The sequence below is a fragment of the Jatropha curcas genome, chromosome 9, assembly GCF_041381405.1.
Source record: "Jatropha curcas cultivar XTBG-Jc1 chromosome 9, XTBG_Jcur_1.0, whole genome shotgun sequence".
Classification (NCBI taxonomy): Eukaryota; Viridiplantae; Streptophyta; class Magnoliopsida; order Malpighiales; family Euphorbiaceae; genus Jatropha; species Jatropha curcas.
The window spans coordinates 23,557,349-23,578,487 of NC_143159.1; the positions used below are offsets into that span (position 1 = coordinate 23,557,349).

Below are 21,139 nucleotides of genomic sequence, written 5' to 3' on the forward strand. Positions count from 1 at the left end.
TGAACTAAAAGCAATTGGACATCTATTTTTACGGAAAATATACACAACTAATTTGTATATATATATAAGCTCCTGTTTGACCGCGAAAGGGACTGCAAAAACTCGGGCAGGAGACCACCAAAAAAAAAAAGACCTAATCTAAGATTATATGATTGGTTTTGAAGAGAACCATTTTCAGTTAGCATCTCTCGAAAATCTTATAAAGCTTCTCCAGTGAAGCAACCTGTAAATAGCAAGAATATGAAAAATCAGTTTCTGACATCCTCTTGCAAATACTTGCAGAAAATTAGTAAAAACACTATTACACTAATACTAGAAATGGATGAAGGAAGATATTTTTGCATCTAAAACATAAATAAAAAAAAGGCTAATAATCGTGAGTAGACTCAGTAATGGACACATGAATTTGTCATTTGGCAACATGACGAAGCAAGACAGGTCGACAGGTCAGGAGGCCGTTAGCTGACACTGTAAGGTAATATAATCAAATGGATTTTTAGTTCAATGATCCAATTAAATCATAGATATAGTTCCTTATACATCGTTACGGTTCACCAAATATTATTATCCACAACTTATATGCTGCTTTACTAAACAAGCAAGGAACTCTGCTAAATCGAATGTGCTAAAGACTAGAATAAACATCGAGAAACTCAAGGTGGGAACTTCTTAGACAGAGAATACCACAAACTAGCATAACCTTGACACTTTTGAACTTAGCAAATCTAGAAAAATTGGAGACACTACCAGTGTAACCCCAGTAGTTAAAATATATGCACAAATTACAGTATCTTTACCTGAACAAATGTTCCATTTGTAGCCATTGAAGTTGGTGGTTTGAAAAAGAGTCTCAAGGCAGGAAACAACACATGCTGAATTGACCATTCACGTTGAGCCCATGCAGTCTCTGCCTCTGAGAGCAGTTCAAGCTCAATTTCATCCTCAGTTGGAGCATCACCTGTGAACAGTGAAAAGAACTGTTAAGTTTCACGCCCAAAAAAGTGTAAATGTATCATGTGAAGAAGGAACAAAAGGACAAAAAGAGTCTACTCCTGTAAAGCAAGTTTACAGAGAGTAACAAACAATTCCTATAGACTGAAAATGGTGCATCATATTCGCAAAGAGGCATTGACCATAGTTTCAGACATTTGAGGAGCATTCTTTACCAACTTTCTCTCCTTGAAGAATGGCAGTGTAATGAAACAGGAATAACCAACAGAATAGCGTCATTTACTTGCTAAACAAAAAGAGCTAGTTGACTCACCTAGTAAAATGTGATGAAAAGCGTATATAAAGTGTATCATTACATAAAAGGAAAAGTGCACTGTCTTTGCCTGTGTGCCTGATTTCACTCTCTCAGTCTCCTATTACACCTCATTACCCCATTCCATTAGAGTTGGCAAAAAGTAACATGTAAAACAGTGTTCTGGGGCACTTATTCTAGTTGAACTGCATGCACTTCTAATTGAGCTTTTATCATGAATGAGAGATGACGAGAATCCCAAATAATAGGATTTACAAGCTCCTATATCAGCAATGATTCCAAAACTCCAACGTTGTCTTAATGTTCAGCTAGATATTTCAGCAATTTTTCAAACACCTCAGACGTGGCATTGACAAACTTATCAAGTAACTGCATCATTTTACGTCAACAAATGCACCTAATTCAAAACTACAAAACAACAGACTTGCACACATCGCCAAAAAAAAGTATTTTTTTTTTCTCACCAACCATTTTACTTGATTCAAATACTTTTCTCATCAACCACAGTAGTAATTTCCCCCCTCCCAGTTTTCTTCTTTAATGATAATTCATAGTTCATACTCCTGAGTTTGAAGCTAATTGTTTTCTGCACATACAGTAGCCTTGAATTAGTGACTTCGGAAGCCTAGAATAAGTGATAATGGAAAAGGGAAGATTGAAGAATGTAACAATTTTTTATGTCATTAATTTCACCAATTATTCAAGATAATAATCTCACTTAACAATTACTAATAAACATGAATGCAAAACCGATCGGTAGACCAACTTCTCCAGACAAAAAGTCCAAAACCATTGGGCATCAATAAATGGAGCAGGGAGTTCTGGAACTTCAATATTTTGGGAATACATGCGGGACACTCCAAAAGAACAAGCAATAATCATATAAAATCTGAAAATCTTTGCCAACAACAATTAAATGATGAACAGTAGCTCTTATCAAAACTTTATCAAAGAAACAATAATTCAAGAATATTGGAAAAGATTATAACATAGAAAAGGGAATTAATAAACAGATATAAGATATCATTTAAGTTAACAATGGAACAACTATAAATACATGCATAAAACTGCCAACAGGAGATGTACCTGTATCGATAGCAACTTCTAGACCTTCAAGATTATTTACACATTTTCTCCTTTTGTAAAATTGCAAACTATCACCTGATGGATTGGGCAGTAGAGGGGGATGCATGGCATAAAAATTTCCAAGAGCAGCTGCAATTGCTTGAAAGCAGTTCTTTTCATCTTCCCAATCAACCTAATATTTAGAAGAATCAAACTTCACACAAAAATGAAATATCAATTCATGCATTGACATATTGGACACTTCACAGCTCTTTTTTCTAACACTTTAACGCATGACATGAGAGTGTGATTCTACAGTTTGCTGTATAACAAATAAAACAGTACACCTATAGCAGGCATCTTCTTCTCACTTCAGAACAATGCCAACAATTTCACCACCTTAAAATTAGCAAATCTCCTATACCCCGTACATCTTTGTTTTCTATAAAAACTGTCTTCTGGATACTTAGTCATCGAGTAATTGTTATTTCAAATTATTAAATCTGAAAGTAATATCAATCAAAAGTAGCCATGCAGAAAGAGCTGAGAGAATTTCTTTTTCTTTTTCTTTTTTTTTTTTTTTTAAACAAGCAATTTGATTAAATGTATTTCATAGATAAATAAAACCTGAAACAAAAATTATGACGCTTACTATGCATATAGAGTCTAGAGGGCAATAAAACCAAGCTATAATGCTAACAGGAAAACCAAGGAAATAGGAAACTTTTTTGTGAATATGTATTTCAAATCCAAGATGTCATAAAAGTAGGATCTGGAATATCAAACCAACATAAAGTAAGATCTGATAGTTAAAAGCCGTACATAATGTATTCCAAACCCAAGACATCATCATAGTAAGATCTAATATCAAACCAGTATAAAGTAAGATCTAGTTGAAAGCAAGAACCTACATCATTGCCCAAACATAGCACAAATTCAGGAATCCGATCCATATCAGGCATGTGCTGGTCTAGTATAACAGGAAGCCTAGACAAATTTCCATGTGAACCAACATAAATACCAAAGTACTCCTCCAGCAGTTCAGCTTTTTCCTTGAGCAACTCGGTATTCATCTGAAGAAAGTCAATGGACAATGTAAGTCAAATAACAAAACAGAAAGTTTCATATAACTAATTAGAAACCTTTAACCACGCAAAACTCGTAAGCTTTTGCCATCCAATCATATTAAGACATTGACAAAAAGAGTCATTATCATCATGACCCCAGAAAATAGGGGGAAATAAAAGGGATATCCATATGTTTAAGAACCTCCAACATGTTCCATCATTATAATTAAAATGCAAGACAATCATAGTTGTGAAAGGTGTAAGCCTGCGAAAGGGGCATTGAGGCATACCCCTAAAGGGTGTGAGACACATACATCAATGTGCAGAAGACATTAATTGAAATTTTTATTTACAAGCAGTAATAAATGATTGCCAACATCCAAGAATTCATTGAAAATTTTCAAAACTACTGGATTTCTTCCTTCACCTCAATTGCATGGATTATCATCCTTTTTCTCTTTTTCTTTTTTTTCTTTCCCTTCATTAGAATTAAGGTCCTCAGTAACTTCTCCATCTTCATATGACTCCTTTAAATTAGTTACATTAGAATCAGTGATGCATTCCAAGTTAAGACCAGTCAAATCCCAAGCTTGATTAGAATATATTGAGGAGTCAAAACCCAGCAGAATTCAATGGAAGTAAGGGCAAGCTCACTACAAGAAGTGCAAATAAACTACTATTGCTGTTGTCAGAATGAAATTTCTGTAAGCTTTTTAAGAAACTCATCAATATAAAAAATGAAAATGTAGGCAAATCAAAATGAAGGGTCAATCTAATAAATAGAAGCTACCTCTGCAATCTTTTCTTTCAGGTCATCATTTTCATTGGATTCAGGATCCCAGTCTTCCTCTTTCAAAGCCAACATAATGAGCTCTTTCGTGGGGGCCGGATCACTTAGTTGTATAGCATTAAAATGTGCAAAACGGCGAAGAACTTGTTGGTACATAAGCTCTTTGCTGTAAAAGTACAGAAACAGAAATAGTAATTCAACTGAGGGAAGAAAGAAACTAAATTTGTCGCTAGTAGACTTGGCCCATGTCTCGCAGCATTAGATTAGCTAGAACCTGCTTGCAGTTCGGGACATGGGCCCATACTGAACAACAAGAAAAAGATATATCACGAGTAGCTCCCAGAGATTAACTTGGACAATGCACTAAAAGAAATGGTGGCTGCCAGTTATGAATATAAAAATAAAATAAACCATTAATTCAGTGAATGGGAAATAGATGAGAAGGGGGAAAAAGAGCATAAGTAGCCTATTTACATTTAAAGCTGGTTGGGTATAAATGAATTTCATAAAATTTTGTGGAATTACAAATCCACATTATGTTTGATTAAGTTTGGTTTAAATGAATTCCACAAAATTTGGTGAAATTCAATTGAATTCTAAGTTTTGTTCGTGTGGTTTGGACAAAATTTCGACTTCAATTCTAAGAAAGTAGTTATAACTAAAATCAAATTCTGTCAATTTTCAATCAAAATTCGATTGAATTTGAAATGAATTCTGCAAAATTAACACAACATTCTTTGGACTAAAATGCCCATACCACAAGAGATTCTCTTCCTATCTCCACAAAAGATAAGTTGGAGTCTACACAAGGTGATAATACAGAAAGAAAGCATAAAAAACACATGTACAAAGTTTCATTTTATATAGAACCTCAAGTTTTTCTTAACTTTCATTTTCTTTTCATATGCATATGAATTTTTGTCAATGAAAATGTATGAAAGTAAATACAAAAACACAAATACAAATTCAAAACTGAACAACAAATGTTACATTTGTGCACATAGAAGAACATCAAAGCTTTGATTCAAGGCAAATGAAAGATTCTTGGAATTTCCATGGTGCTTTTGGATTAAATGCACATTGACTTTTTTTTTTCAAAAAAAAAAAAAAAAAAAAACCTCACTACAAAAGAATGTTTTTAATTGGTTTATGTGTTTATTAATTGTATAGTTCAAGATTGTTTTGGTAAAATTGAAAATTATTATTTTTTAACTTTATTATTGAGGGTAGTTTAGGAAGTGAAGATAAATGAATTCCACGTATGAATTTACACCAAACATGAATTATATGGAATTCAATTGAATTCTGCATCTTAAGTTGCACATACCTAAAGCAGGAATTCATTTTTAAAAGAATTTCACATCTCTAATTCAGTTAGACAAATATGATGGTAGAATTCTATATTTTAAAGTCTATAGAATTGATTAAATTTGAACCAATCTACCAAAATTGATAGAATTTCCAAATGAACTCTAAACTTAACAAGGGGCAGAAGATACTAAAACTAATAAATTCTAAGCACAAGTTAGTAAAGCTATTTATTAAAAAAGAAGTCTACAGTTAATCCAAATATGAAATTTCAATTGCAAATGATTTTTTATTTTTTTATTTTCTAAAAATAGAACTCATTTGCAAATGAAATGATTTCATATGGATTTACTTTGAACACCACGTAAGCATATTCATTACCTCAAGTTTACCACATTTGCAAGATACAGATGAGTATTATGCTGCAGCACCACAAAAATATCATCTGCCATTCCAATATATGTGCATTGCCGTACAATGTCCAGCAGACCTACATAGCAAGATGTCAGGAAGAAATATCAATAAATAGTTGACTACATAAAAGGATTTCAAAACCAACCACAGAAAATCTGTCAGATATACCTGAATGACAATTGTGTTCAACATCATTAATAAGCTCCTGAATGCTAGTCAGATCAGCGGTTTCCTTTGGGTTCCTTCTTTGCCTAATTGAAGACCTACATTTTTACAATTTAAATAAAATGTGTAAGGAGTACATACATATGCTCATTCAACTTTAAAATTTCAAAGAAATACAAGCACTAACAGCCACTTTTAGCATTCAAACTTGGGGGAGGGGAAACCAAACTCAGTGCCCCAAGCTTACAAGCAGTATACCACAATTCAAGGTTTTAAATGATCCCCTCTGGTGTGTTTATTGTCTTATATCACTGGGTAATGCTCAGCAGAGACCATTATTCCTTATTTTGGCTTAGGTTTTTTTTTTTTTTTTTTCTTTTTTTTCACCAGTATCCAGATCCTACTACCAATGACCTACTAATCCGGCTCAGGGTTTAGTCACAATTAAGACTTTTCGCCCCTCCCTGCAGGTGCGTTTAGTGGGGATCGAACCCGATATCTCTTCTCACATGCCCAGCCTGTGTTGCCAACTAAGCCACAATCCATAGGTTTTTGGTTTAGGTTTTCAATAAGGAAGAAATTGCAGATCTTATGGAAAAGTTTTAATTGGATTTGGGGTTAAATTGAGGCTGCACATTATATATCTACTACATAGTAGAGGTTGCAAAGCCTTGTGCATGTTCTAAAAAATATACTCCCTCCATCCCATTTTGTTTGCATGGTTTGACAAAACACGCATATTAAGAATTTAGTGAACAAAAGTTATTTTGCCCTTCTTTACCCTTAATAACTCATTAAGATACTAAAAGTCCTTCATTCAATGAACAGTTATATAGGTTATTATGGGAAAAGTAATTGTTTTACATGTCTAAATTTAAAAACCTTGCAAACATTTTAGGACATTCAAAAAAAAAAAAAAACAAGCAAACAAAGTGGGACGGAGGGAATATATATTATTTATAGCAAAATAAATTTTATTCTTGGAGAACAAAATGAAAATAAATATATACATATAAAAGTACACAATGACAAGACTAGGAATGTAATGCTCTCCAATCAAGATGAATAATGATTAAAAGAACTCCTTAGCTAAAGCTGGCTGACAAGCTAGGAACACCAACTTCCATATAAATACTGATTTTGAAATATTAGCATTTCTTTCCATATAAATGCTCTATCCTATTCCTACTCTCTTGGCAAAAGAAAGGAGCATATCTCTAAAGAATTTTTTAGCATTTTTATACCAACAAATCAACTCCCTTTTCCACTGACAAAAGTTTATAAAGACCACACAAATCCAATTCTCTTTTATATGGCTGAAAGCAATTCCATGCTCCCAGGCAACCTCAAATGAAGAAACAACTGGTAATGAGTCTCACTACATCTACAACACTAGATGATGCCCTAAAATACAGCTACCTAAAGTTAATAGCATAATCATTTCACAAAAAAAAAAAAAGTTAATTGAATAATGACTAAACTTTTCTGATGTTTCACAATGTGATTAAGCACTAAAATAAGAATTTTTTTATTTAATTTTTAAATTATATTGGATTTTGAATCCAACTCTAGGTATCTTGAACACAGTTGATAACAATGAATAATTCAGTATTAAATTTTAAAGAACACATAATTCGTGTGATAAAAATATCCGACTTCATATTGCATCAGAACACATGCCTAAACCAAACTACCAATGATCTTTTCTACTAAAACTTCTTTAGGTTTTTCACAATATATTGATGAACCACCAACCTACGACCACCATTTTCCTCTTCTACTGCCACCATAACTACCACTATTTTCCATCTACCGCCGCTGACGTTGTTATTGCCACCCCCACTGTGACAAATACCACCACATTCACTATCTTGACCATTTACTAAAATTTTCCAATTTTTATAAAATTATTAAACTAAAACATACTATCACCATTTTCATCTTCTTCTGCCACCATATCTATCACCACCACCATTTCTATTGCCAACCATATTGTGACGGAATCCAATGTTTCATTATCTAGGTTAAGTTCACCCATCATTCCTTGACTTAGGGTAATGCACTTTGTTGTGTCTAAACTTCAATTTGAAATTTAAAAATCACTCAACTTTTATTCTAGTGACGAAAAAATGACTTTGCCCACAATTAATAAAATCCGGTGCCTGGAACTCCACGTGGATGACAGGTGGCATGTTAAAAATTCAAATTTTAAACAAATCAACTCAAGCCACAATCTCTACTCCAGCTGAACCATTTTTTCTCTCTCCTAAACTGAAGCCTCTCTCTGCTGCCCTTTCTTATTTTCTGCCTATTCTTCCTCTCTCTCTCTTTTTCTTATCCGCTTTATTCTTTCTAAACAGTTTTCCATCTCTTGACATTATCATTCCTTCAAATCTTTCTCTGTAGAAATATTCTATATTTAGTTGGAGGAAGAATTTCATGAAACTACAACATGACGAAGAGGATGCTACTGATCTCTTCTAAATCTGGGTTGCTCGCAGAGTTAATCAACATAATATTGACAGGTTGATCTAAAAGCTTTAGATGCTAAAAAAAATAGAAATGAGAATATAATTAATTAAATATCCAAATACAAGACAACAATGCTTTAAAGTTTAAACATATAAAAAATGTGAACCACAAGATCAATAGCTGAACAGAAACTTCATACTCGACCAGAACTATTGTTGAATCAGGCAAAGAATTGGAAAATATGAAAAAGGGATATATATATATATATATATATATATATATATATATATATATATATGTTGTATGCAAAAATAACAACACAATTATAGTAGAATCAGTCAAATATCAAATTTACTTTTCTCCTTCCGAGATAACTTTTCTTTCTTTCTTCAATTCTATAGCTGAGGATGGTTAATATTGTTTAATAATTTCATGAAATTCTTGAGCAAACAGATCCGAAAAGAGAGACGAGAAATTGTTTGGAAAAAATAAACAGGCATGAGAGAGAGAAAATGGTTTATTTGTAGGAGAGAGATTGTGGCTTCAGCTGATGTGTTTGAAAACGCCTGTCATCAATGTGGAGTTCTGGGCACCGGATTTTATTAATTGAGGGCAAAGCCATTTTTTTTTTATTGAAATAGGAGTTGCGTGATTTCTAAGTTACTAATTAAACTTAGGCATGATAAAGTGCATTACCCCTAGGTGGAGCAACCATGGGTGAAAATAACCTTTCATTATCTCAATCATTTACTACATTTTTTCCAAATTCAATACAATTATCAAACTAAAATTTCAACAGTTATTACTTCAACTGCTGATAATAAGCTGCGATTCAGCTATTAAATGTTCAAAATGCTAAATTTCAATCCTCTTCACTTCCCTACCATATATTTACTGCAATAGTTTTTTATTTATTATTAGCAGCAAATGCACATCAACATATAGGCAAATCATATTCTTTCAAAGGAGATTCAAACAGCTAATATGCGATGAATTTTCAATGAATACAAGAAAGGAATTTGAAGTGCTGATGGCTACATTATTTTCATAACCACATACCATACCTTACAGCAGTCAAGGAAGAATTATTTTCAAGACGATGCCGAGGCTTGGCCTCAAAGTAGGCATGCAACCTTCCAGCTGGATCTGATACATCAGTTCTTACCATTTTATTCACAGGAATTTTTTGCGGTTTTGACCCTAATCAAAATGAAATAATGTTTAACAAAGGAGCCTAAAACAATGAACAAGTGGTTGTGACTAGAGTGTGAAGCCAACCAGCTGTTTTCATACCAGAGGGTGCGGAATCAACATTCAAATCCTTGCTCATACCCAAAGGGCAGCTTGGTGAAGTATCCACTGTCTAACACATGCATGAAACAAAAGATGCCAAGCAAGCTGATAAGTTAAACGCAATCTACAAAGAAACACAAATGCAGCAAGTTAAATGTTAAATTAGCTTAATAAAAGAATCAGATTTTTATACATTACCATAGATATATGCGCATAGATATGAAAATTTCAATGTTATATGTTAATATCTAAAGAAAAGTACTAAAATTTTGTAATAAACAGTACTCCCTCTATCCACAAATAATAACCTTTGTTTCCTTTTTGGGATGTCCAGGGAAAAGTCCACTTTACCTTTTAAGTTAAAAGTTAGTACTTCAAAAGTTGCTTTGGCAATAACACTCTCCAAAAAACTCTTATTAATCTTTGTGCTACTTTCTCACTGAAATCATTGAGGCGAAGTTGGAATTAATGACTACAATTTGCAGATAGAGGAAGTATATCTCAAAGAGAAAAAATTCATTTCATATGTATAAAATCAAAATAATAACAATATAATTGGAGTAAAATTAGGGTTGAGGGTCGAGGCAGGGCAAGATGGGAAGACCTCAACACATCCCCACCATTCTACATTTATAGAATGGGGCATGAGTTCCCCATCAGGATGGATGAAATTGCTAAGTTGTTAATAAGTAGAAGAGTAAACACCATCCTTAAAAAAAGTAGTAGAAGGCTTCTAGCACTGAGCTTTTCTAGCAAGCTTTAAATGTACCTGCTCATGAAAAGTTTTTGCCTCATTTGAGCTCCTCAACTTTGATTCCACAGCCAATTGTATCTTCTCAACAATAATTTCCTGATTCAGAAGACTTACCTGCATTTCAAATGAGAACTCCTTGTTGTAGGAACAAAAAGAAATGTACTTCTAGAAAGATGTTGTGGTAAAGTAAAATGCTAAAAATTGCACATTTATCATTTCTACACCAGATTCATTTATGTACATATTCAGCTCACAATGTGTCATTTTCCATTTTTATCAATAAAATAGTAGGAGTCCTACCATATGATACAGAACTTTATGTTGCTAAAGAATGGTCATGTACATTGTCACAAGTCTTTATTATTTTTCTGCAAAATGACTACAGAAACATAGAATGAATATACAGCTAATGTTCTAACTATCAAAGTTACATACCATGAGAGGAAATTTTCCTCACAAGGTTTTCAAATTACTTAAATTTATTATTAAAGCTTAGAGTATCCACAAATAGGAAGATATATGATAATCCAATCACACTAATCTGGTCCTCCACTACGCCTTATATGCATCTTATCCAATTATGGGTCCAAATAGTTGAAAATTGGATATTCTAATATTTCGATAATGTGATCAAACAAACCAAAAAGAAAATAAAGGAATTCAAGAATCCAGTTGAATAATAATAAGATATTGAAGTTATAACCTGAACTAGCTTCAAGAAAACTACATAATAATGTTTTCAACCCACACCTTTGCATCATAAGAAAATCAGAAAATACACTTTTTAAAATTTTCCAACTCAAAGTTAGCTAGAATAGGATGTAGATTTAATGAACAAGCTGAACAAGATGATAAGCATGCTGAAACTTATCTTCTGGCTGATTAAGTGGTAAAGGGGTTCAGGGATTCTAAGGCACTTTTCCAGTTAGAACCTTATAAAAGAGGCCCTTATAACATAATGCCACATTGCAAAACTTCCAAGATAACCTTCATTTGAACTATGCTTAATTATAATTGTAATTTGACTGATGCAATATTTCCCCCTCACCAAAATAAATACATAAAAACAAAAACACAATGAAAGATTAGCCATTTGAGAGCTTGAAACAAATAATGAGTTTCAAGCTTAAGGCAGGTTAACTGGATGCAACTTAGCACAATAATTTTGCACATTTGTCCATAATTCTCATCATCACATGCTGCAATAAATTTCATACAAGTAACTAATTTTAAGTTTTTAAACACGCTACTCCTTCAAATGCCAATCGTATATTTGTAACTGCACTATCATAGACATATTTCAATACATAAGCATCAGCCATAACAAGTTTAAGGGTGCTCCTTAAAATATAACTAAAGCACCATAAGATTGGCTAAATAGGCTTAACATAACTAACCAACAAGAACTGAGGACAAGTTGAGTACTAAAAAGAATGACAAGTGAACTGTACAGTTTAAGATTTTTTTCCCCAACTCGTTATCATTTTATGATTCTCATTCTGCTCAATCTTCAGATTTATCAAATTAATTTGTGACATCAAAAGATTGGGGATAACAGGATATAGTGATTTACTCTAAAAGTCGTACCTCTCTCTTTGTTGGATGCACATTCACATCAACATGCTCAGGTGGCAACACAATTGACATGTATACAAATGGTTTTGATGCTTTGGGTAAGGTAGCAGCATAAACAATTTCAATAGCTCTCTTCAAACCAGTGCATTCCACCAGTCTATCTGAAGTGAAGAAATGAACAAAAAGAAAAAGGTCAAAAACATATCTCTGTTGATGTTACATAAATGTGTTGCCATGTGGACCAAATATACTCTACTAATTTATCCCTAATAAAAAAGGAAGTGGTGATGGTGGCATCCTGTTTCTTAAGTAAACTATGTACATGATAAAAGCACCAAAGGAAATGGTACTCCTGTACACAAGGGGCTCTAAAACCTACATTTAAAAAAAAAAAATGTGAGATTTCAAAAACTACAATGGTCAACATCACAATATCTGGTCTTTAAAAATAATATAGGATTCTACAATTCTAGAAGCCCTCAAATTTCAATCTTGGCAGACTCCACCAAATGGACAAGGTAATGACATCAGCACCTTACTCTTCCTAGCTCAACAGTCTCCACATATCAAGCATCTTATCCAAAATCCTGTGCAGAAACTAAATGAATCCCAAAAGAGATAATGGCACCTTATGCCACCATTTTACCCTTTATAATATGTGAAACTACGTAATAAATCCACAAGCATTAGCCCTCCCTTGGGAGTCACCAAATATATTATTTTATTGGTTGGATGATATGAGAGTTAAGAAGCTGATTTTTGTTAACATCAAATAATGTGGTTCATCAAAAACTCTAATTTAGCAGTTGTTAATACAAAATAAAAAGATCTATACATGCGCATGATACTAAGTTCAAGATTTCAAAAAAGAAACAAGCAATAGAGAACTTAATGAACCAACATTAGATAGAATAGTGAAATTTTAAGTTGATAGCAATTCCAAGGTGCTAAGTATTGCTTCCTAGAATTTGGAAACGCTTCTACATCAAACCAATAATTGAGATTTAACCAATCTGATCATGGAGAATAACTATTCAGGAAAAAACAAAAGATAGAAAGTTGTGCAAACAATAAATCAGAATTTTATTTGACAATAATTCGCTAAATACAGGACCTAGCAATCAAGAGGCACATATAAATCACCTTGGTTGCTCCATGTTTCATGTTTTATTTATTTATTATTTATTGTAGCTTTCTCTGTTACTAAAATGCCCTTCATCAAATATAAAAAAAATAATAATACAGTTTACATCTCTTTGTCCCTTAGGAAATAATAAAAGATAATAATGATCTTCGGTGACCCATAACTTCTAACATCGATCAAAATTTATACATCTGAACTAAATTTAAATCGAATAACCTCTGAATAAAATAATTGATAAATAATGAACTTTGATATTTATATTGTCAGAAAATAAAAAAACTAGTAGGCATGTTATTTCAATCTGTCTAATATCTTAATAGGACATGTTTTAGAATAAACTTCCTTTTTCCCCCTCCATCTGGGTGGGGAAGAGAAGGGCCTAGGTTTCTAACCCATAGCACCAAATAAGCCTACATATGCCAAATATCTATGAAACAGCCTCATTTATATTTTCAGGAATTTTTATTAAAATATGCTGTAATGAGTGTCTTCTAAGCTAATTCATCAAGAGTTGCACCCCCACAAGTTGACAATCAACCTAAAAAACATTTGCACCAGGGGGGAGGGAGAGGGGGACTTGGGGGAGCCCGGGCCCCCCCAAACTCCAGAATTTTTTTTAAAATTTGCCTTATAAATTAGTATAAAAAAAATTTTTTTCTTCATTTTGGTCCCCCTAAATTTTGAAAATTTTATTTTGGTCTCCCCAAATTCTAAAGTCTAGCTCTGCCCCTGATTTGCACCAAGCTAATGAATGACAAAGGTCATTAAGAAGAAAAGTCAACATACATTCTGCCACAAACAAACAATTCACCATTTTCTGTGTAACTATTCTGTCACAAATATCCTTCATCCAGATTCAAAAAATATATTCAGTTGAATTGAACCGAATGACCATTTTCCCTTCTTGAATTTATGAAGAAAAGACATACCATTGATAAAAAGCACCATTGTTGTTTTCTTTGCAGTATAATTAGCATCTGAGATGAATCCGTTCATATCAAAAACTGAACTAGAGGGATTGCTATCTGAAACTTCTATTTTCATTACATTCCGAGCTACAGAGACCCCATAAACAGATCTAATAGAATCCAGCCTTGATGATGTGACGACCGAGTGTACATCTGCTCTAGCGGCTCCATGCTGATTCCAGTAGCATTACAAAATATTTACACAATTATTGCAATAAAAACTCCAAGCATGCAACTATAGAGTTTGATATGACAACAACAGTGTTGACAAATCATAAAGACCAACCTTTCTGCAAGAAAAGCTAACATTGGTGTGATGAATGGCAAATCGGCTTAGCAAGTCTACAATTTTTGAATAATCATCAGCAGAATTTTGGAGTGTCTTCCTCCGAGCAATCATGTTATAGAACAAGTTCTCCACCTGACAAGACAGATACCAAAATAACACCCTTTCTATTTAGTTGAAGTTTTTAATTCAATATACATTGCTTTTCATACTCTGCTAACTATTCCAACTTCGGGTTTGTCTTATTTTCTAATTTCCAAATCCAAATCAAAAGGTCAGGTTCATGCCATTATTTGAGTCCCTTTCACAGCAGCACACGCCTTTGGTTGGTTCTCCATGGCGCCATCTCTATAAGATACCCTGAATACAAAGTAGAAACCTAAAATTAGAGTCGAAGATAAAAGAAACTTGTTCAAAAGTAAAAGCTAGCTTCATTGGCGCATTTTACCAAACAGGTAGAACACACTCACTCACCTGTAGCCATGCAACTGACCTTCAGTAATTGTGGTGACAGTAACATGAGCAACATAAGTCATGCTAGCCAACGCTTCTCCCCTAAACCCCATAGATTTTATCGACTGCAAATCCTCATAAGCTGACAGCTTCGACGTGGTGTGTCTCTCACATAGTATAGGCAAGTCCTCATACTACAAAGCACAAAAACAAACATTGCAATTCAAAAAAAACAAACAGAGAGAGAGAGAGAGAGAGAGAAAGAAGAACAAGCACAGTGCCATTTAAGTGTCTGTGACTTACTCGAATGCCATGACCGTCATCGGACACTTGTATGAGCTTGAGGCCACCGTCCTTGACAATGACATTAATAGAGGTAGAGTGGGCATCCAGACTATTCTCCACCAGCTCTTTCACCGCCGATACGGGCCGTTGAATGACTTCTCCAGCTGCGATTCTATTAACCACTGACTCATCAAGACGATGAATTTTAGGTGGATCTTTCGGGACAGGAACAGGTGGTGGCAATTCTATTTCCATCGAGTGAGTTGGTGGTGGACTGGTGGTGAACGGTGATTCTACCGTCTTCGTGTCCCTGGGCGGGTCCCTGACTACTAGCAGGCACAACGCACAAATAGCCGGAAGAAAGAAAAAGTTATGGGCCTAAGTGAAAATTGTAGCCCAAATCGGGCGGCCTGGCCCAATTTTTGAACAGCATAATCCGTCAAACCGTGAAGCGGAAAGAACATTCTCCGCTCCGGTTGAAAGAACATTCTAGAGAAAATGAAGGCAAGGTATATCAGAGAAGCGGGTTAGTTGATTTCTGTTGTCGTCTACTGATACATACGATTCTTTTTGTGCAATTCATTCATTAATTCTCCTCTTCAGCTTTTTGTTGTTCCAAAAAATAAAACCATCTTTTATTTGCGAAATAGATCAATAAAATTTCCGTCGGAATGGAAATGACGGAACCGGAGAGGATGGCAGGAGGGGGAGTGGCGTTGAATTTTCCTGCAAACGATGAGGAGACGACAACGTCGTCTTCTCTTTCTCCTCCGCTTAGGGCACCTCCTCGGAGATTGAGACGACGTCTGCTTGCGGAGCCTAAAACCCCTCTAACTGCTGAAGACATCGAAACTAAGTTCAGAGAAGCCGATCTCCGACGACAGGTAATATTCGCTTGTCTTGCTGACTTTTCTGGTTTTGATTTGATCCATTCAATTTTGGATGTTTCTGTATTCCTCTGGTTAAGTTGTTAGTATTGAATCATTGATCTCAATTGGTTGCATTCTTACAATTTTTTCAATTATTACTATTATTTTTCTAGATCTTGCATTATTTTGTTTTATTAGTTTCAAAATTTTTATGTTTTTTTTTTTTTTGAATTTGATAACGGATAGGCTAAGAGACAAAGGGGAGAATATTTGAGGCAGAGAAGAAACCTGAATAGTCATTTGTATTCCAACTCAAAAATGATCCGTGAGCAGGAGTTCCTTTCAAGAAAGTTAGCAAGGTAAACGTTGCTATGCGTTTGTTTTCAGGTTTTCCTGTTCCTTTTTATCATTTTCCCAATCATTCTCAACTATATTTTGACTCTTTTTGGTAAAGTTAATATCTTTGGTTTGGCAGTTAGCTTTTTTTTTCAAGGGAAAGTTATTTCTGCAGTCTCTGAACTATATGATGCATTTGTAAATTGAGGAAAGTGTGATAATCATCTATTAGTTGCATTGGTTCTACGTACTTTGGAATTATTATCTTTCTCATGTATATCTATTCCAAATTTCAAATAAATAAATGCGGTATCATAAATGATAAGCAAAAGTGAAAAATAATTTCCATATATATATATATATATATATATATATATATATATATATGGGATTTGTTGATTGTATGTCTTGTAATTGGGATTATTTTATTGGGAATTTTACAGGTGTTGGAAGCGCTTTATACAATTGAGGAAAACTACTGTTTCTTTGGCAAAAGCATATGTATCATTAGATATTAATGTAGAATCTGTTAAATCACTGCCATTTGAGCAGATTGCTACCATCATCAAGTCTGCAAAAACTATTGATATTCTGAAAGCTCTGGTTGGTCGTCTAGAAAGTCGCCTCAGGATCTCACAGGCAACTATGGGTAGTCAGTCTAGTATAGAGAACATTGATGACCTTCTTATTCTTGTTGCTTTCCCAAGTAATAAGGGCAATTCTAGCAGTACCATCCAGAAAGCTGCAACAACTACCGCGCCTACTAGAGAGGAAGTTCAGGCACCAACCAAGTTATCAAGGTATCCAGTCAGAGTTGTGCTATGTGCTTACATGATTGTGGGACATCCTGATGCAGTACTCAATGGGCAGGGCGAGTGTGAGATTTCTGTGGCCGAATCTGCAGTTAACTTCATTCGAGAGTTTGAGTTGTTGATCAAGATTACAATTGATGGCCCTATTCAATCTTCAAAAGAGGAGGTATCCTCTGGAATTTCAAGTCGAAAGACTTTCAGATCTCAGCTGGAAACTTTTGATAAAGCATGGTGCAACTACCTGCGTCACTTTGTAACATGGAAGTTAAAGGATGCTAAACTGTTAGAGGAGGATTTACTGAGGGCCGCATGCCAACTTGAAATTTCTATGATGCAGATTAGTAACCTCACTTTGGCAGATGATGGAGGTCTTGCTCAAGATATGGAGTCTATCAAGAAGCAGGTAGAACTCGGTTTACCCATGACATAAACTGTCAAAAAACTTTTTCTGAGGCTAATATGTTTCTGAATCATTTTGGTCATGTCAGATTTTGGATGAACAGAGACTTTTAGTGAGAAAATTGCTGCACCTCAGTGGTAATGCTGGACTTAAACGTGTGGAATACGCTCTTGCTGATGCGCGGTCAAAATTTATTGGAGAAAAGTTACCTGGCAGTTCATCAAAATCTCCTATTCCTCAATTTTCACCTTCATCTTCCCCTGGTTCATTGAAGGGATGTCCAGCTTCCAACTCTGTTGAGATAAGTTTTTCAGCAGAAACCTGTCAAGGCTCGAGTGGCATAGTTCACTCCTTATTTGAGGTAGATGATCCTTCTGCAGGCAAAGAAACCAGTTCTTCCTCTCCAAAGAGCACATCTGATGACCATTGGAGCTCCAATGAATTGTTGCCTAGTGAGAATGAATTACTTGTAAATGAAATTATTCATGAACGTTGCCATGGATTTTCTGATAGTCTTAATGCTATCAATAAAGATCAGGACAGTTTTAAGGTTTGTGTGCCAATCTTAGTTATTGCTTTGTTTTCACCAAATTACTTTTAAGTTTTCCAGTGTTTTGCTAGCTTATCAGATAGAGAGTTAGAATCAAGATTAGTTTGATTTAATTATGTTCTATTTCTTCAAAATTTCCTCTATTTTATCCAGTCAGTAGTTTTCTAGGCTGTGGATCAGAGGCAAAAATACCCGTAACTCTTGAGTTCTTGCTTGATTTCATTATGCTATGTTTCTTTCAAATTATCTCATACAGGCAGTAGTTTGCATTTGACATACAGTAGCTAGCCTCTCAAGTGCTCACTTGATTTCATTATCATATAGGAAAAAGTGAAAGATACTATGGAAAAGGCTTTTTGGGATAGTGTTACGGAATCTATCAAAGAGGATGACCCTGACTTTAGTTGGGTTCTTAAACTCATGAAGGAAGTCAGGGATGAGCTGTGTGAGATGTCTCCTCAGAGTTGGAGACAGGAGATTGTTGAGACTATTGATGTTGATATTCTCTCACAGGTAGTTAGAATTCTACAGCTTTCTTATCTGCATCCATGAATTATTATTTACTCAAGCACTAATATTGACTTGACATTTTTTCTTTCATTTGTAGGTTCTGAGATCAGGAACATTAGATATGGGTTATCTAGGGAAGATCCTGGAGTTTGCATTAGTCACTTTGCAAAAACTTTCTGCCTCAGCAAATGATGAGGAAATAAAAAGCTCTCACAATAAGTTACTGAAAGAACTAGGGGACATGTCTAAAGCTCGAGATAAATCAAATGCCTCAGTTTCCCTCTTATTGATTAAAGGTCTGCGTTTCGTCCTGCTGGAGATTCAGGTTTGTTTGTGTTCTCAAGTCTTCTGCAACTACACTTATTATGGTACTTTGTTTAATGATTATGACATGAAAAGGTGGTAAGATTCATTTTTGTGAGATACAAAGCTTTATTTTCCTCTTGCAATCCATGGATGTGTTGTGATGGGTAGCTTTATTGTCCGGCTTCTATAGCGCGTGTGTGTAGTCGTCTCCTAAAATCTAGTGCAGATACTAGAGTATCAATCTGAATTTGTGCATCTTTCTCTCCCTTCTGCATCTCTAGAAATTTATTCCCCCTCTGCCTTTGCCATCATAATTACAGTTGTTTTTTGACAGGCTCTTAAGAGAGAGATCAGCAAAGCTCGAATTAGACTTGTAAAACCACTCATCAAGGGGCCAGCTGGTCTGGAATATCTGAAAAAAGCTTTTGCCAATCGATATGGGCCCCCGACTGCTGCACTATCCTCTTTGACTTTAACAAGGCAGTGGCTTTCATCCGTGTACCCAGTTGCAGATAAAGAGTGGGATGACTACAGGGAATCCCTATCTGCTCTAGGAAATAATGTAGGTTCTTCCCAAGTGCTACTCCCAACAACTCTTCGAACTGGAGGCATGATCTCAGTTGCATCAAAAATTGAATCTACAGCTTCAGGTCTGAATATTGGCTCTTGGGTACCTCATTATCATCATTTTAAAATTGGTAAAAGTATATTGAGTTTGTTTATATACAACGTTGTCAGGTTCTGACCAACCAGAATGCAACGGAGAAAAGATTGACGCATTGGTTAGGCTTAGCTTGTTAAAGCTTGTAAGTCAGGTAGCAGGGCTTACTCTGGAAACTCTGCCTGAAACTCTTAAACTAAACCTCTCCTGGCTGAGAGTTGTCCAGTCACAAGTTCAGAAAATCATAGTGATCTCTACCAGGTTGGTATACATTCCAATTTTATCTTCTTTCTCAATCTAGGATATCTAAATCACAAAGTGCGAACCTGGTTTGGGAAAAATCATTCCCCCCCAGCCCCAATAGTAATAATGATGATAACAATAAATATCCCTGTATGAATAATTGTGTGCTAATAACGTTGATTTTCCCCCCTCAGTATGTTGATCCTCCGACAAATGCTACTGACTGAGAAGTTAGTAACCAATACTTTGGAAATGGAAGATATAGTATCCAAGTGCAGCAAGCAAATGTCGGAGCTGCTAGACAATGTTGAAGATGTAGGGATATCGGAAATGGTTGCTACAGTAAGTAGTTCCTTGAAAGATGGTGGTAATGGGCTTGATGCTGAGAAACTCCAAGCGAAAGAGGAGATTATAGAAAACATGTTGAGGAAGAGCTTACAAGCTGGGGATCCCATATTTATACAAGTGTCCCGCTGTGTTTATCTAGCTTTAAGAGGAGCTGTTTTTGGAGGAACTGGATATAAAGGAAGGCAATTGGTGGTGGCAGCTCTTCACCGAGTGGGAGCTGCACCTCTTGCAGATAGAGTAATTGAGGCTGCCGAAGTTCTGATTGTGGTAGCAACAGTTTCTGGCAGTGTTCATGCAGATTGGTATGAAGAACTGCTTAAGAGTATGTAATTAGTTTGTGAACTGTAATAAGGATGCGTGTATTGTTATGTATACGAGTGCTTGATTATGAAATTGAGTTAAATGTATAGTAGCTAACCTTTATAGTTGATTGAACACTATCATAGGGGCTGATGTTTGAATTATTCATGAAATGCAGTTGTAAATATAATAATAGTTATGCAGATAATCCGTTATTCAAATTGGAGAGTTGAATGTCAATGATAGAATGCTAGCAGTTGAAAACACTCCTATGCGCAAGAGCAAGAGTTAGGTTGTTGATCTTTTGGAAGCAAACTTATGTTCACACTCTATAGGGGTCGAAGTTTTTTTTTTTTTTTTTTCTCTCTCTTTTTGATTTTCGTTTTTCTTTCTCTAGTACTTTGGCTGTAAATTGATTCAAATTTCAATCCCTAGGACATAGCTTCAGGATTTTGCAATGATAATGTTAGATTAGTCGCATGCAAATATGCATAAACATAC

At 34.8% G+C, this 21,139-nt stretch overlaps 2 protein-coding genes across 8 annotated transcripts; one reads left to right on the top strand and one right to left on the bottom strand.

Annotated features, from left to right (window-relative positions):
• MLH1 (MUTL-homolog 1) lies at nucleotides 1-15,691 on the bottom strand. Of its 6 annotated transcripts, none has more exons than XM_012229616.4 (16): nucleotides 15,322-15,691; nucleotides 15,040-15,212; nucleotides 14,853-14,925; nucleotides 14,566-14,700; nucleotides 14,241-14,451; nucleotides 12,180-12,328; nucleotides 10,608-10,706; nucleotides 9,839-9,908; nucleotides 9,610-9,745; nucleotides 6,077-6,171; nucleotides 5,876-5,984; nucleotides 4,187-4,352; nucleotides 3,241-3,402; nucleotides 2,351-2,522; nucleotides 798-958; nucleotides 1-223 (listed from the first exon to the last, which is right to left on the bottom strand). In XM_012229616.4, the coding sequence occupies exons 1-16, from the start codon at nucleotides 15,556-15,558 to the stop codon at nucleotides 179-181; spliced, it is 2,193 nt and encodes a 730-aa protein (XP_012085006.1). In that variant the 5' UTR covers nucleotides 15,559-15,691; the 3' UTR covers nucleotides 1-178. The 6 variants fall into 6 exon arrangements, 4 of the variants coding, with proteins under 4 accessions (XP_012085006.1, XP_089582247.1, XP_020538957.1 ...); XR_002285564.3 differs by lacking the exon at nucleotides 1-223 and adding an exon at nucleotides 1,733-1,850 and having other exon boundaries at nucleotides 820-958; XR_016322599.1 differs by lacking the exon at nucleotides 1-223 and adding an exon at nucleotides 1,729-1,850 and having other exon boundaries at nucleotides 820-958.
• Nucleotides 15,680-20,859, top strand: LOC105644309 (uncharacterized). 2 transcript variants are annotated; one of them, XM_012229618.4, is made up of 10 exons: nucleotides 15,680-15,812; nucleotides 15,954-16,187; nucleotides 16,419-16,531; nucleotides 16,952-17,723; nucleotides 17,809-18,270; nucleotides 18,595-18,783; nucleotides 18,878-19,105; nucleotides 19,421-19,736; nucleotides 19,825-20,008; nucleotides 20,185-20,859. In XM_012229618.4, the coding sequence occupies exons 2-10, from the start codon at nucleotides 15,975-15,977 to the stop codon at nucleotides 20,666-20,668; spliced, it is 2,961 nt and encodes a 986-aa protein (XP_012085008.1). In that variant the 5' UTR covers nucleotides 15,680-15,812; nucleotides 15,954-15,974; the 3' UTR covers nucleotides 20,669-20,859. The 2 variants fall into 2 exon arrangements, with proteins under 2 accessions (XP_012085008.1, XP_037497066.1); XM_037641138.2 differs by having other exon boundaries at nucleotides 15,699-15,829.
• Nucleotides 20,860-21,139: the final 280 nt, after the last annotated feature.